General features: G+C 41.7%; 2 protein-coding genes across 6 annotated transcripts in view; one reads left to right on the plus strand and one right to left on the minus strand.

Annotated features, from left to right (window-relative positions):
• Nucleotides 1-4,313, plus strand: part of CC2D1B (coiled-coil and C2 domain containing 1B) — a 30,485-nt gene extending 26,172 nt beyond the window's left edge. The window contains exons 23-25 of the mRNA XM_032192554.1: nt 1,852-1,942; nt 2,508-2,639; nt 3,578-4,313. Coding sequence (XP_032048445.1) covers nt 1,852-1,942; nt 2,508-2,627 — 211 coding nt within the window. The 3' untranslated portion in view covers nt 2,628-2,639; nt 3,578-4,313. The remainder of the gene's footprint in view (nt 1-1,851; nt 1,943-2,507; nt 2,640-3,577) is intronic.
• Nucleotides 4,314-4,519: 206 nt separating this feature from the next.
• Nucleotides 4,520-14,513, minus strand: part of ZFYVE9 (zinc finger FYVE-type containing 9) — a 59,275-nt gene continuing 49,281 nt past the window's right edge. For all 5 annotated transcript variants that reach the window (XM_032192736.1, XM_032192738.1, XM_032192733.1 and 2 more), the window contains 6 exons: nt 11,991-12,141; nt 10,469-10,549; nt 9,383-9,545; nt 8,465-8,570; nt 8,036-8,212; nt 4,520-7,267 (listed from right to left, as the gene is read on the minus strand). In XM_032192736.1, the coding sequence (XP_032048627.1) occupies nt 7,106-7,267; nt 8,036-8,212; nt 8,465-8,570; nt 9,383-9,545; nt 10,469-10,549; nt 11,991-12,141 (840 nt within the window). In that variant the 3' untranslated portion in view covers nt 4,520-7,105. The remainder of the gene's footprint in view (nt 7,268-8,035; nt 8,213-8,464; nt 8,571-9,382; nt 9,546-10,468; nt 10,550-11,990; nt 12,142-14,513) is intronic.

Raw genomic sequence — 14,513 nt, forward strand, 5'->3', positions numbered from 1 at the left:
GATTTGCCTGCTTACCCACAGCCCTGGAACAGTGGAGAAAGGAGAGGATCACGCAATCCAGGCTCTTTTCAAAAGACTGTCAGCTCATGGTCTTTCTCCAGAATAATACAGAAATGCTCGTGGATGTTAGAGATTAAGGGTAGCTCTTTGTCCATCTCCCACGATAGCTCTTTGTCCATCTCTGATGAATTCTTTTCTCTCAGTGAGCAAAGAGAACTTTTTTTCTGGTCATATAAATTAATCTTCAATTTAGAAAACTTTTAAGTGAAAACCCAGCAATGTATTTTTCCAAAGGAGAAGTCTCTCCTTAAACTTCTGAAATCTTCTGAAGATAAAAGGAGATTTCCCCAGAGTTGTTTCTGAAGCCATAGCCTACAGCATGTTCGTTCTTCACTGCAGACTCCCTAGAACTGAGCAGTGAGGAACCAGTTGTTACTGCTTCTTGGACTAGAAAATGGAAAAATGCTAAAAAATCAGCTAGAATAATCACTACTTCTCTTCTGAAGTCTACGAACAAAGTGTCCAGCATGCTGCAGTACAGTTATGTAATCCTTCATTTTAAGGTGTGTGTGAAGTAAAGTATCCTAGCATGTAAGCCAACCAATTCTACTCTTTTCTAAACAATTTTGAAAGTCTACGGGACTATTAATGGAGAATACAGCCTTATTTGGAAGGCTTCCTGCCAACAAAATTACTAGGAGTCATATTTGGAGGCATCACATACAGCCCTTGATGTACTTACGGCATTGTTTGTCTCCGATAACAGCAATTTCTGCTGAGATGGACAAATTGACAAATAAGTAGTCTGAGCAACTGATCTAGAGCTGTTCACTCTCTTTCTCATTCTGCTGCTAGTAAAGCGACACAGGCAAACCAAAAAACAGCTTTGGTGTGACCTCCCCTGGTCATTCTCAGATGTCTTTGGAACATAATTCTTACTTCCTCTCAGGATCCTGTAAACAAAAAGTGCCTTGCAGTAGAACCCATGTCTGGAATCGGTCTGAAAGCGAAGAGAGGAAGTACTGGTTGTGTTGAGGTTTCCAAGAAGGTGATGCATGTTCTTTCAACAAATTAAAAAAAAATAATCAGTGATGTCCATCCTCGAGGCTCTGATGAATGAAGTGCATCGAAGATGGACATCTTGCTGGTAAAACTGTTAAACAGAAGTGCCCGTAGCAGAGAAAAGTCCAAAGCTGGTTCTTTTCCTCGCAGATAAAAACATTCTGTGTTTAATTTCAGCAGAAGAGAAATTTTGAAGTTACAGTTCTGTAGTGTTAGAACAATCAATGTGAAGGTGAATCAAAATAATTGCCAAAATTAAATGTTCTTACTTGTTGAAATTGAATGTTTTAATTTATCAAGATTAAACAGAATGATTCATGTAACTTTTTCCTAATAAGTAGTTTGCCAAAACAAGCATGTGCCTGTGAAATGTTTATTTTCATGAAATGCAACTTCCTTGGGAAACTCTTCAGCCTGTTGTACTGCCCCTTGTAGAAGACAGCTGTTTGTCCTGGCTGCTCAGCCATTCTTCCTCATCTCCTTGTGCAGGGACGAAAGCTACTGCCACTGTGAGTGGTAGTTTAGGGCATGACTGTCTGTCCTGACTGTTCTCCTCTCCAATTTGGTTGTAAGAGAATAACTAGAAAACGAGTGCTTCAGTATCTTGCCCTTGTAGTCCAGTTAACTGAGGGTTTGCGCCTTTCACTCTGGTTGTATGGTTCTACTAGCATGACTTGACAACATCTTGGATGCCTTGATTGTACAAATAGTGAAGGCATCTTACTTTCCTTTTTCCTAATGGTCTGAAAAACTTTGCCCTTTCCACTAAGGAAGATTTCTTTGAAACAGGTCCTTCTTCAGAAGTGACAAGCAGGTGGGGACAGCACATTTGAAACTGGACAAGCTGGAATCAGAATGTGAAGTTAGAGAGATCATCGAGGTAAGTTTTTTGGGTGAGGTGTTCTTCTAGTAAGTAGTGTTTGAACATGAAGGAAAAACGATGGCTTTCTTTGTTAGGACCAGAAATTCAGGTGCTCCCCAGAAATGCTTGTGTTAGTAGCCAACAGATCAAAGGGTTGAACAAAGACTGCCAGAGTGGGTAGAGAGCTGCCAGAGGACCCAGTAGGAGATCACAGAGAAAGCCTTGAAGTCCCTGAGTCTGCAGCACAGACTTGCTCTGGGCACTGCTGTGCTTCGTGTCCCCTGGGCTGCCCGAGGAGTCTGTTTGTACTTGGGGGCAGGACACGTGGTGCTGGGCAGGTGGAGCTAACACAGCCCCTGGGAAATCTGCTTTGCACGGTGGTGTGGAGGGCCTGCTCTGCTGAATTCTGCATTGTGGATGTGGGGAAGCACGTGGCTGCAACGCCTCCCAGCCCTGCAGTCATTTGCAGGTGATCCCTGTCATCTTCTGGTTACAGAGGAACAGTCAGTGGTTGCCTGAGGCACTATAGTTTGACATTGCTGTTTGTGTGTGCTAACTGCCCTTCTTTTTGTGGTTCTTTCAGATTTTTGATGGCAGGAAACCCACTGGAGGGAAACTGGAGGTAAAAGTGAGACTCAGGGAGCCCCTCAGCGGTCAGGATCTTCAAACAATTACAGAAAACTGGCTGGTCCTTGAACACTAGTTCCTACATGAGGTATGAATATGGCATCTGAAGATGGTCTCGCCAGAACTTGACAGGGCTACAGATAAACTCTGCATGGAATTAAGGCTTTTGTTGACGTTGACCTAATTGCATGGCTTTAATACCATTCATCTTTATAGTTGTAGTGGTGAGCTGATACAATTTCAGAAATGAAGTTACAGAATCTTCATCTTATTGGTTTGTATATCAGAGGTGCTATTCAATCACTTGAAATGCAGGGAGCATCAACTTCATTAAGGATATTTAGAAAATAGGATTGACAAGCCCCTTGGAAGGCGCTTTCTGTCCCTCCTTACTAGTTACAAGGAACCCTTCATAGTCAGCAAGGAGCTTTCTTCCCCTACAAGAAGCTAGAGAAGGGCATTTGGTCCATGAAGTTCTGAATGCTTGGCTCCATCTGAGCCAATCTCTATTGGTAATCAACTTTTTTCTGGATCCTTGAGGGTTTTGGGGAGGGAGAATCTAGAGTTGAATATAGGCTATCTAAAAAACTGTGCCTGGTGCCCACCATGCTCTGACCCAGTACAGAAGAAAAGCTGTGTGCTGCCAATGTGGCTCTGTTCAAAGGATGAAAACAAGGTCAGCTTCCTCTTTCTGCCAGCCCTGCCATTATGGAAACTGCTTGTGTTCCTTTCTCAACCTCTGCTTTTTAGGTATCACAAATTCTTCTTTAAAAAATAATTAGTGATTTTCTGCATAAGATTATTGAAAAATCAGTACCAGAAATCCAGCTGACTCTAATTCCATCTATTGTCATCTATGTCTTAAAATCACTTTTAATTATATAGTGACATAATTTAATTTCTCCAGGACTTAGAACACAAATTGGAGACACGTGGCAGAATTGCTGTTTAATGTGCTACTGTACTTACTGCTACTTATCTGCTAATACTTTGTCAAGCAATTTTGTTTTCTTTTTTCTTTCCCAGATCCACAAGAATGCTAAGAGGTGTGGGATGGACGCGTGTGTGGAGATGCTGCTAGCTGCAAGCACCAAAGACGTTAAACGAATGCACTACTGAACCTAATGTCTATTTTGGTAACAGCCATAGTGCTTATTAACAACTTTAAGGCAACTGTAAGGCTCTGGAAATTTGCTGCTGCAGGGTGTTGTTCTTTGTCTACACAAAATAGACAGAATTGCCTTAATGTGGGACTACTAACGTAGCACCAGGATGAATGTTACATTAACTATGCATAGTGGTGTGTGAAAGGTTTAGCCCTGTAAAAAATTCACCAAGACAGTGCAAAAGCTTTTCAGTCATTTCACAGGTAAGACCTTCACTAATTATTATTTTTTTAAATGTGTACGAGCACCCAACACGGTACAGCGGACAGTTTGCTACCGTTTCCTTGTGTCCTTTCTTATCAAGGCCTGTTGTTCCCACCACCCCCTGCCCAGTATCAGTCCTGAAATAGAGGAGTGAGAGCGCAGGCAGAAATCTAGCAGCAGTGTCTCCCCTCCTCCTGCGTGCATGCTGCTGCAACCAGAAGTTGAACTTCTCAGGATCCTGCCTTTCAGGAGAAAAGGACACAACGTGTCTTAGCAGCAGGTGTTTGCAGATCTATGTTTTCATTCTGGCTGCCATGCTTGCTGCACTGCTTTTTCCAGTGCAGCCTGGGTACTGTGCCTTCATCCTTTTTATTTTTCCTTTGTTGGTTTATTTAAAAAAAGAAAAAAAAAAAAAAAAAAGGTATGCTAGATTGCTGCTTCCCAGATGTTTTTTTTTTGTTGTTGTTTTGTTTTTGTTTTTTCAAAAATAGCCTTTTGTGGTTCTTCCAGGTGATGGGAAAACAGCCACTCGTTGTTGTGTAGAAAACTGGATTACGACCATTTTCAGGAATGCTTTTAATTAGCAGCATACAAAAGATGGTACCAAATAAGTTTCTGTTCATAAATCTCTGTGAGCTAACAGAAAGGTCTGATCTCAGAGGAGAGGATGTGCCTGCACTGGGGAGTGGGGGTGCTGCTGTGCCAGCTGTTAGGTAGGGCGAGGTTGTAGGCAGAAAGGAGTCCAGACACATAAGGCAGCGCTGCCTCTGTCTTCCTGAGCAGATGAAGACAATACAGTATTTAGTTTTTAATTTCAATAAATTTAATATACAAAACTACATGTTGAAAATAAAAATATAATATGCAGTTTTTTGCAGTGTTAACTAACTGAATTTTAAAAGTACAATTTTTTTCTAAAACAAGTACTCATTTCTTAACAACATGGTAATTAAGGTCATTTAAAAGGCTATGGTTGAAGCAAACATGTCAGTCACCAGTTGATAGTGTTTTGCACAAACATAATCCAAACTTAAATGACATTTGGGGCAAGGGAAGAGAAGATAATTTTTTTTTTCACCTCTTTTACTGCATCATTAAGCGTAACAATGCAACTAAGGTAACTGGGAAGCTGCTGCTGTGGCAAAGCTGGAGTGCAGTCTCTAGAAGGATTTTTTTTTTCCTTAGTTTATGGAACTCTCTTCCAGATACCGAATCTTTGCCTACACCATGTAGTGCTGCGCTGTGTCCTAAAGTGTGCAGGTGCAGTGTGCAGAAGGGAGTTTGAAAGTAACCTTAGTCCTGCTCCACTGCACAAATACGTAGGAAGGCTTTTATTGATTGGGTAATAGCTTAAGGTTTGTTGATCACGAATGGTTAAGCCACCTTTTCCCAAACACCAGAGGTAAGGTTTTACTTGGGTGTACACATAAAAGGGTGAGTGGTTCTAGTGTGCTACCTCTTGCTGGCCAGCTTTTGTTTCTGGAGTTAGACCCCAGTACCATGGCCTTTCTTCTCCAAATGTTTGGTGGTGACAGCTGTAATTTGCTATAAATTTGTAAGACTTCGTTTTTTTTGTTGTTTTTAAAGCAGTAGCCATTTATTCACCAATGCACTCTGTACATATTCTATGCTGTCTTTATGTAAAATACATTGCTATGTGTACAGTTACCTCTTTGTTTGCCCAGCTAATGCTGTATACACGTCTAAAAAACATAGCATCAGCCTCACAGTAGCCTTGCGCTTCCCTTGGTATTTGAAAGGACACCTGTATGACTCACATACAGCAGAAACCAAGCACTCCCCGCTGCATCCACCAGAGCCAACTGCAAGTAGGGCCAATGCAAGGTCAGAGGTAACTGTGTTAACCCTAAATAGTACCTCCCTTTCCAAATTAGTTTTCTGTATAGACAGCAGGGGAGATTGTTCATCTCCTCCCTGGGAGAGACTCAACAACTGCTTTGCATGGCTCAACAAATCTGCTTTGAGTTTTTTTTCCACTAGTTAGCAGCAGTCCATGGAGACGATTTAATTCACTAAGACTGTGGAACCACGCCTCCTCTGGCCAAGTCTCAAGTCCAGCTTCACGAGGTTGTGGCAGACATGAGCAGCTGCTTCCCTTACTAATGCCCTCGCAGGTGAGGCCAAGAGCACTGGGCCAAGTGCAAGTTTTCAGAGCTGACCAGAAAGCCTTTTTCAGCAAAACATGCAAAAACAGCCACTCTATACTTGTATCACAGGTAAGCTATTACATGGTGCTGCTAATATGAAGTGCGAGCTGTCTTGTAGTACATGACACTAGCATTACACTACAGCATACAGCAGGGAGGAGACTTAAAGCTGCCCTGGGTGTTACTTCTCTTTAAAAAGCAGGACCTACTGGGGAAAAGGAATGAATTAATAACTGCACTTTAGGGCTAATATTTCCTCTGCCTGTGACAGGTATCTGAACTTCATACAGATTTGTAAACAAAGTAGAGAATAGCAGAGCTGTTCTAGGCGATTACAGAAGCCTGCCAAGGTGACAAGTTTTTTCATAGTAAATGGGGGGAGGAAAGGTAAACTAGCCTATTTCACACACAAAGCTGCAGTTTACATAATACCGCTTCCAGAGAGATGCCTGCCCTTCTCATTTGGACTCACATACAAACGTCATTATGGCTAGGTAATTTTTCCACATCTCTCAAAGGCTACCCTAAACAGCTTTCAACCAATAATCTGGTCAAAATAATGTAAACGTTACTTTTTAATGTCTACAGAATAATCAAACACGGCATTATGATGAGGTCAGAATGGAGGTCTTGATTGTTGTTACTTACTTGTCCATCTACAACCAGTACAAGATTGGAGTTTCACTTTTTATTTATGCCCCAGTGATCTTTGCACCCGTTTGAGCATTTAGAGTACATGACTGTAAGTCTTTAAACATGAGCATTTTTCTAAACAATAACAGAAGTGTATTAGCTGCAAGGATAGCATAGCCATGTTGTAGTATAGAAGCTGCCCTGATCCTCTGGTTGTTGACAATGCATAGAAGATTTAGAATTATGGAACAACTGTCCCTCCCACCTCCCTCCCCCCAATCCCCTTAATAGTGTTACCAAAAGCTTAATTTTCCAGTTTTAAAGTGCAAATGATTCAGATACAACTGCTGCTGGAACAGGTCTGAACAGAAAATGAAGTCCTCTTATGAGATGTTTTCCAGAATATAAAAGATGAGCTCCATTATGACTGGCCCCTCGTTCAACTGACAGGCCCCTCCATGAATCACTGGAACTAAGGCACTGTCCAGGTCATTCATGTACTGCGAGGGCAGTGGCTGTCCGTTACTCCCAGCTTGATAACCAACCTAAAGAAACACAAAGCACAAGTGGGTTTCGCACAGACTAGGATACAAGGCTCTGGGTCACTGAATGCCATGTAGCCGCTTCTCCACTTGGTTTTGGTCTGCTCTAGCTGCCCAAGCACTGCCTAGACTAAAGGAGCTTTTACTCTTAACCCTGCTGCTTTACCAAAGCAGATCTTTCAGATCAGCAAGACCTGCACTGCGTGCTATCAGATTCAGTCATGCAGTATTTAAAAGCAGGGTAATGCTGAGAACACTTCCACTCCCAGGCAAGGCCAGCTGTAGCTGTCTTGCCAAGAGACCTCTCTGTGTTTGTAGCGGTTGCTGTAGGGCACTGTCAAGAGGACCTCCCCTCCCTTTCTCTGCCTCCCATGCAACGTGATCTTCTAAGAAGGGCTGTCCTTGGGCACAACATCTCATGCTCACCCAAGAATACATTTAATCTGCTCCCATCTTTAACTTCTGGTGGAAAGGTGAGCTTAGAGTCTTTTTGCAGCATGTGGCAAGCCTCCACCTTTGAGGGCTGTGCACAGGTCTCTGACCACCAGCAGTTGCTGCTAGTGGCATAGAGAGGGTCAGGCCTTGCTGATAACTTGTGTGCTGCAGTAGCTTTCCTGTTTTAACTGATGGCCCAAAACACCAAATAACAGCACTCCTAGATTAGCATCTGATAGTGGTGGTACTTTAACCAACAGAATAGTTTTCCTTGGTTTTGTGGGAAAAAAACAACAAAGCACCCCCCAATTATTAAACAGACTATTCAAGACTTACTTGATCCGAGTCAAGAGTAACACGCAGCCCAAGCTTAGTCATTCCATCTTCTTTTAAGAGTTTAAGATGAGGACAGAGAGCTAAGCAGAAAGCCTTTGCCACATTTTCAGTCAATCTGCTGTGATCAGCTGGGTCACTCAGACCATTATGTTGCTCATCATTTTCCAGAAAAAACACCTTAAGGAAAGAATTAATTGAGATATTATTTTCTAGAAAACTCCAAATGTTATGTTACTGAGATGCCATTTAAACTTTTTATGAAAGAATACTTGAAGAGATTCTCAGGGAAAACAAGTAAAAGCTTCTGAAGACAAGCCACCGTAGGGAAAACAAACAAAACATCTTCCAAACAACAGATATTTAATAGTTGTGTTGCAGTCCCCAAGTGCTAAGTGTCAGTTTACTTGCAACTCAATTTGAGTGACTTACCTCTGTCCACCGAATGACCTTTCCATTTGCCTTGTACTCTGAGCCATGGAATATCTTCACGCTCGTTATAGACTCCATTGATTTGCCATCAATAGGGCTTACAACACTGCAGAGGGGAGGGAAAGTGGTAAGTTCCTACTTAACCAAAGATACAAGTTGAACAGAGAACACTGCAGAGGAGAAGTATGTCACAGATCAAAAAGCAGTGCCTCTGGTACACCAAAGCCCAACAGGATTGCTGCAGGTTATTGTCATAACTGCAGTGCTCTGCAATTTGAACTACTGCTGCACAGCAACTTGCCGCATCAGCTTAACAGGGCACAGACCAAAACTAGCCTCAGAAGAGAAGTCCTTGAACAAAGGCTTGTCTCAGGGTGCCAAAACCAGTGATCTCGCATACCCCTGCTAGTTGTGCCGATGATGCTAGGCCTGAACCTTCATAATGATGAGTGATGACTCCTTAACGCCTGTACCCGTCACAACAACACTTAACCACCATAAGTAATTATGCTGCCGTACACGCTTTTCTTTTGGCTGAACTATCAAGGTAGGAAATGTGCTGTTGGTGTTCAGCAGTTTTCCTTCCAGCACTACTTAATGCAAACGAAGCACCAAGAGTGCAATGTGACCATGACACGCAGGGTTCGGCACTGAGTGTTGGGGCCAGATTAGTGGTTTCCAGTAACTGGATATTAGCAATGGAAAAAGAATCCATAGCACTGACAGCTTTCTAAATTGATGCCCCAAAGCTTTACTGTCTCAATTCTAGTCTCATTATGTTTAATTGCACCTTGTCACTCAAAACAGAGCCACAAGCTTGTAATTCCTATTGATTTGAGGGCCCATGCACCTCATAAGATCAATTAAAGTTTTAAACAAATACAGTCAAACATGTTGAGCGATTGCTCCTCTGCTTACCCCTTACTAAAGTTTTTATCATCTTCTACCCACTGAATGTGAACATGTTCCTGAGGATCTTCAGCATCTACTTTGCCACAAGTGATGGTGAAGTCTTTCATTTCTCTCAAGGCCTGCCTCAAAGAGTCCATGTTCTCAGCAGTTATCTGGACCATCACTCCATCTAGAGAACCAAAAAATCCTCATAAGCCAAGATAAGCCATAATGAACAGATCCTACTAAAAAAAAATAAATAAATGCATCCTTCCATCCTTCCTCTTACAAACAATAGAAAAGTTAAAAATCCATTTTAACACTATGCAAGCCCATTTCTGAACTCAGATTCCTAAAACATGCAACACTGATGGATGCTGATTAGTAAAAAAAAAAAAAAAAAAAAAAAAAAAAAAAAAGAAGGATAAAACATGAAGACCATTTACCAGGTAAAGTCAGCTCTATAAACATCCACGTTTGTTTGCCCCAAAACTGACACCTGCTCCAGGTAACACTCAGAAACCAGATGTGACTGCCTCCATTTAGATACCACTCCTGCTGGCACCAGAGGCAGCACTCCAGCACTGACAGTTTTCAGTCTGGTGTATGGTCATGACTTCTTTCTGTCATGTCACACGTGGTAACAGAAGGGTGAACAAAACCAAGAGGCACCACAACAGTGATCCTGACTTTTCTTGTTCTCATCGCATCACGCAGTAACCTATAAATGCACATTCATAACCGTACATAATGCAGAGCTATTTGGGAACACAGTAAGGTTAGTGGGGCTTCCTCTCCCGGTCTGTGTATTACACATTCCGTATTTCTTAGGCTCACAATTTCCTCATTCAGCCCCAACCAGTACACTGGTACCACAATCACAAGCCAGGTATTTCATATTTTACCCTCATTTTCTTGTGTCCCTGTCCTAGAGCATCTGGGTAAGTTCCCCCTCATTAAAGGAAGCAGTTTTCTGGGCTAAAAAGTAAGATAAAGCTGAAGCAGCAGCGTGATTCCAATACCCAAGGCATAACAGCAGAGCCCTGATAACTACAGAGCTGAGCAGCGGTAGAGGGGAAGCAGCGGGCTTGCAGCAAGCAGCTCAGTTCTTACCTTCTACTATACTGGATTTGGCAAGGTAGCCTGAAGAGGATTTTAAAGCTCCACTGAACACAAAGAAGCTGGCACCAGTCACTGCAACAACAACAACAGGAGTGATTTAGTGAGGCTTTCAGCAAAACAATGCCTCGTATGAGAATCAGACAACACAGCTCTATCATCCAGAGAGGCGATTAATTCTAAATCAGAACAAATGCTGCTCAGAGTTACGTGACTTTGACACGTTACACACTTGGATATGGAAGGGCAAATCATCCAGTTATTTTCTAAACTGGACAGTAGTTCTGTCAGCATTAATACATGTTCATATTTTGTGACTCCCTCTCCCCACAAATGCCTCTGTTTCAGGACTATTAATTTAGGATAACCAGTTACATAATTCACTTCTAGAAGTTCTCACACAACTGGCTAAGATTGTGTGAGCTGCCTATGGATCCCACTGACACCAACCCCCAGGAAAGACCACAGCTCAAAGCCAGCTGATCTAAAATAAGATTTTCTTAAATGATCACTGAGCATCATGAAGTACGTGCTGGAAATCCCTCCGCTCATCCCATATGTAAAACAAGCAGAACTCAGGTAAGACTACCAGCCCCGAGGGATATCCCATGCCAGTATACTCCCTGGATATGGGGATACTTGCCAAACAAAAGCTGTTCTCTGTCTTGCTTGTTCTCATAAATGTCTTTGTCAGAAATTTTCCCAAAACCCCAGTACTGACATTCTCAGAACACTGCTGCTGCATCATTTCAGCCTTTTGTACCAAGCATAAAGCCTGGAAACTAGACAGTCTAACTGAAGTGAACACAAAGAGCTTCCTGAAGATGCTCTGTTAGAAAGCTGCTGCTATTGGTTATTCCTATCCACCTTTTCCTCCCACTAAACCTCATCTTCCTCCTTTGAAATAGTTTTATAGAGGTAGAGCACAGGCAACCACAGCCCCACCTCCAGGCTCCAACAACGCCAAAGGCTGCTCTTGCTATTAATGTCGAGGTGTTGCCTCAGCCAGTTACAGCACTGCGACCTCTGGAGCACCGCACGTCCTAAGCTGTATTGTGCAAGCAGCATTACCGTATTTACAAGGGAGCAAGCTGTTGGGGGCTTTATTTTATGTCTGCTGGATCTACGGAGCTGCCAGCACACCTCAGACAAATTCAGAACAGCACTGCTGACCTAGGAAGTGTGATGTGGACTGTACACAGGACACAAATGGCATAGCATGCCCCTCGACATCTGAGGTCGTGGATTCTGCAAGGGGAATAAAGCACTGAGGCAGTAAAGGGCATACAGAGCAACGTGGTACTGTCCCTTGTGTTGCAGGTCTAACTCACAAAGCTGCCCATTCAGGAACACCAGTAGTCACAATTACTTTCTCTGAACTTCTAGCAAAAACAGTGAAATACAAACCAACCCCGCCAGGTTCACAAAGCCACATGCTGTAATGGCATAAGTATGGCAAAAAGAAGTCATGCAGAGCACCATGAGGGAACAGCCTCCTCGTGAACCCTGTCCTCACCCTTCCTCGGCTGATTATGGATGCTGATGGCCTGTGTCTGGTAATTCCCGTCATCGTTCTGAACACACACCAGATGCGAGTCTGCTTTCTCGTTGAAGCACGCTCCCCCTGCTAGAACATGCTCGTTGGATTTGTTCATGGCTTTCATCATCTGCAAACAAAAAGGTTTACCATTTTTACCCTGTTTGTCGAGCAATACCATAAAGAGGTGACTCTTGGAACAGTTTAATCAGACAGAGAAAGATTCTCAGGAGTGCTCATAGTCCTGTGCTGGACAGACTTAAGCACTTAGAACCATAAACTGCTTTTGAAAAGAGGGTTCAGGTCTTATATCATCTAGATGCTTTCAAGTGTCACCTTTCATGTAATTAAGATAACTGGTACAAAGGACAGATGACCTACAGGTTGCCAAACTGCCTTGTCTAGCTGTTGTAAAAAAACACAACAGCTTCTTTCATTTTCTCCTCTCTTCGTGTAGTCTTAGACTATGAGATTTTTAATCTTAAATGAAAACTGAAGGAGTCGCCTATATCTGGAATTAGTTTCAAAACCAAAAATTATATACTTGCTTAAAGGAAAAAAAAGAAAGCTAATTAAGTTACATCTCTCCGGTGAAAACCCTGCAGAGAAGGAAAATGCTGACATCTCTGAACAGCGCTCAGACTCCCATCCTCTGCTTTCTGTAGCTGAGAGCACGCACGCTACACACAACACATTTATCTTCCTCAGTCTAACATAAAACCTTAATTACAGTGTCAGAAACATTAGTTGATGCTCACTATTGACAAATGTGCACAGGTGTAATGTTTGGGGAGGAAACTTAATTAAGATTTTGCATTAGACAGCAGCGTATTTCATTATCTAGTTTATCATGTCATGTTCCAGAAACAAGATTTTAGCTCGACAGCAGCCATCTTTATGGAGTCCAGCAGCTGCTTTTAGCATAACGAGAAACAATTGGACATGGCAACTGTATTTAGTAACAAGGCAACTCATTAAAAAAAGGGCAGTTGTCTTTCCTGAGGGACTAAATAGTTTCAGACAGGCAACTGAGTATCACTAGAAGTTATAGAAAGCTAAAATCATTTTGAAGAAAAAAATATGCATTTAATAGAAAAACTAGAGATTAATATTTAATCTGTTAATTGCAGTCTGAATTCTCCACATTTAATGCATGCAATAGATTTAAAATGAGGTTTTCATTTTCAAGACAGTTTGAGTGACACTGTCCTAATTAAATATCGCTCTACTTGGGAGAAAAAGTAAAGGTCTGGTGGCTTAATCCAGCTTAATTCAAACTACACTCAGATGAAAAATCTCTAGCAATTCAACCTTTCAACTGGATTGCAGGCAATAATGTTAAATAAATAACACTTTCTCCTTTTAAAAAGCTGAGTCCTCACTTCACATCGGAGAAAAAGCCCAAGCACAATGGTTCTGCTATGCTGCATAACACGGGAATTTTCTCTGAGTCCAGCCTAGTGCAATATCTAATACCAAGCTGACGCTAACGGACTTATAAACATCAGGCACAACTAACACTTGCTGAACTGCAGCTTGTGTGCTGTTGTTCTGCTCACTGCTCTGCAATAAGTACAACATGACTGTGTTATCAGCATTATTTTCTTCTTAAATCCAAAGCACAGCACCATACCAGTCACTAGGAAGAAAATTAACTCTATCCCAGCTGAAACTATGACATGTACCAACACATATCTAGTGCATGCAGACTTCACTGACCTTCTCCATTTTCTCACAACAGCATTAAGAATCAATACACCCTTTAACTGAACCTTCATCAGTGTCCTCGTTTTGAATTTCCATAAAAACATTTTTAATATTAGTTTACTCAAATGCTTCTTGCAGGGGAATTTTCTTATGTGATAAAGCTGTATTCTGCTCTGATACTACAAGAGCTTTTAAAAATACCATTTTGCCCAGGAGCTTTGTTCTTGTTCCTACTTCTGATTGGTTTCAAAATACCACATTTACCCCCCTCCTGTTCAGACAGACCACAAAATTAATCACTCTCTCCATTGCCCTCTTTCATTATTGTTCAAATATTCTGTCACTCAGCTTTCTCAACAGCACTAAATCCTAAAGAAACTGATTGATTTTCTCAGACTAGAAATCAAGTGTAGCATTTAGATGCAGAGAGAGATTTTACATAATCAGCAATCCAACAAATATGAATAAATGCTGCAAGTATACACACACACAACATAGATGAGAAAAGTTAATGCACTTTTTCCTCCTAGTTTACCTCAAGTGTAAAATTTGTCAACTTACTTGCTGAAATCAAAATAGTATTTGCAATCCTCTAATATTTTCTACTCTTTACGCTTTATATGTAAACAATTAAAAAGCCTGAAGAAAAAAAGAAATAATCTCCAGCTTTATTAACACTGAACTGAATTGCATTTTTCCTGCAGAGCCACCATCACTTCCTCTCAAGAAATGTGTGCATCATGCATTTATCATCTGAGTTTGAGACAGTTTTCCCTAGTGAAAGAGAATAAAATT

This window comes from Aythya fuligula, chromosome 8 (assembly GCF_009819795.1).
Source record: "Aythya fuligula isolate bAytFul2 chromosome 8, bAytFul2.pri, whole genome shotgun sequence".
Lineage (NCBI taxonomy): Eukaryota > Metazoa > Chordata > Aves > Anseriformes > Anatidae > Aythya > Aythya fuligula.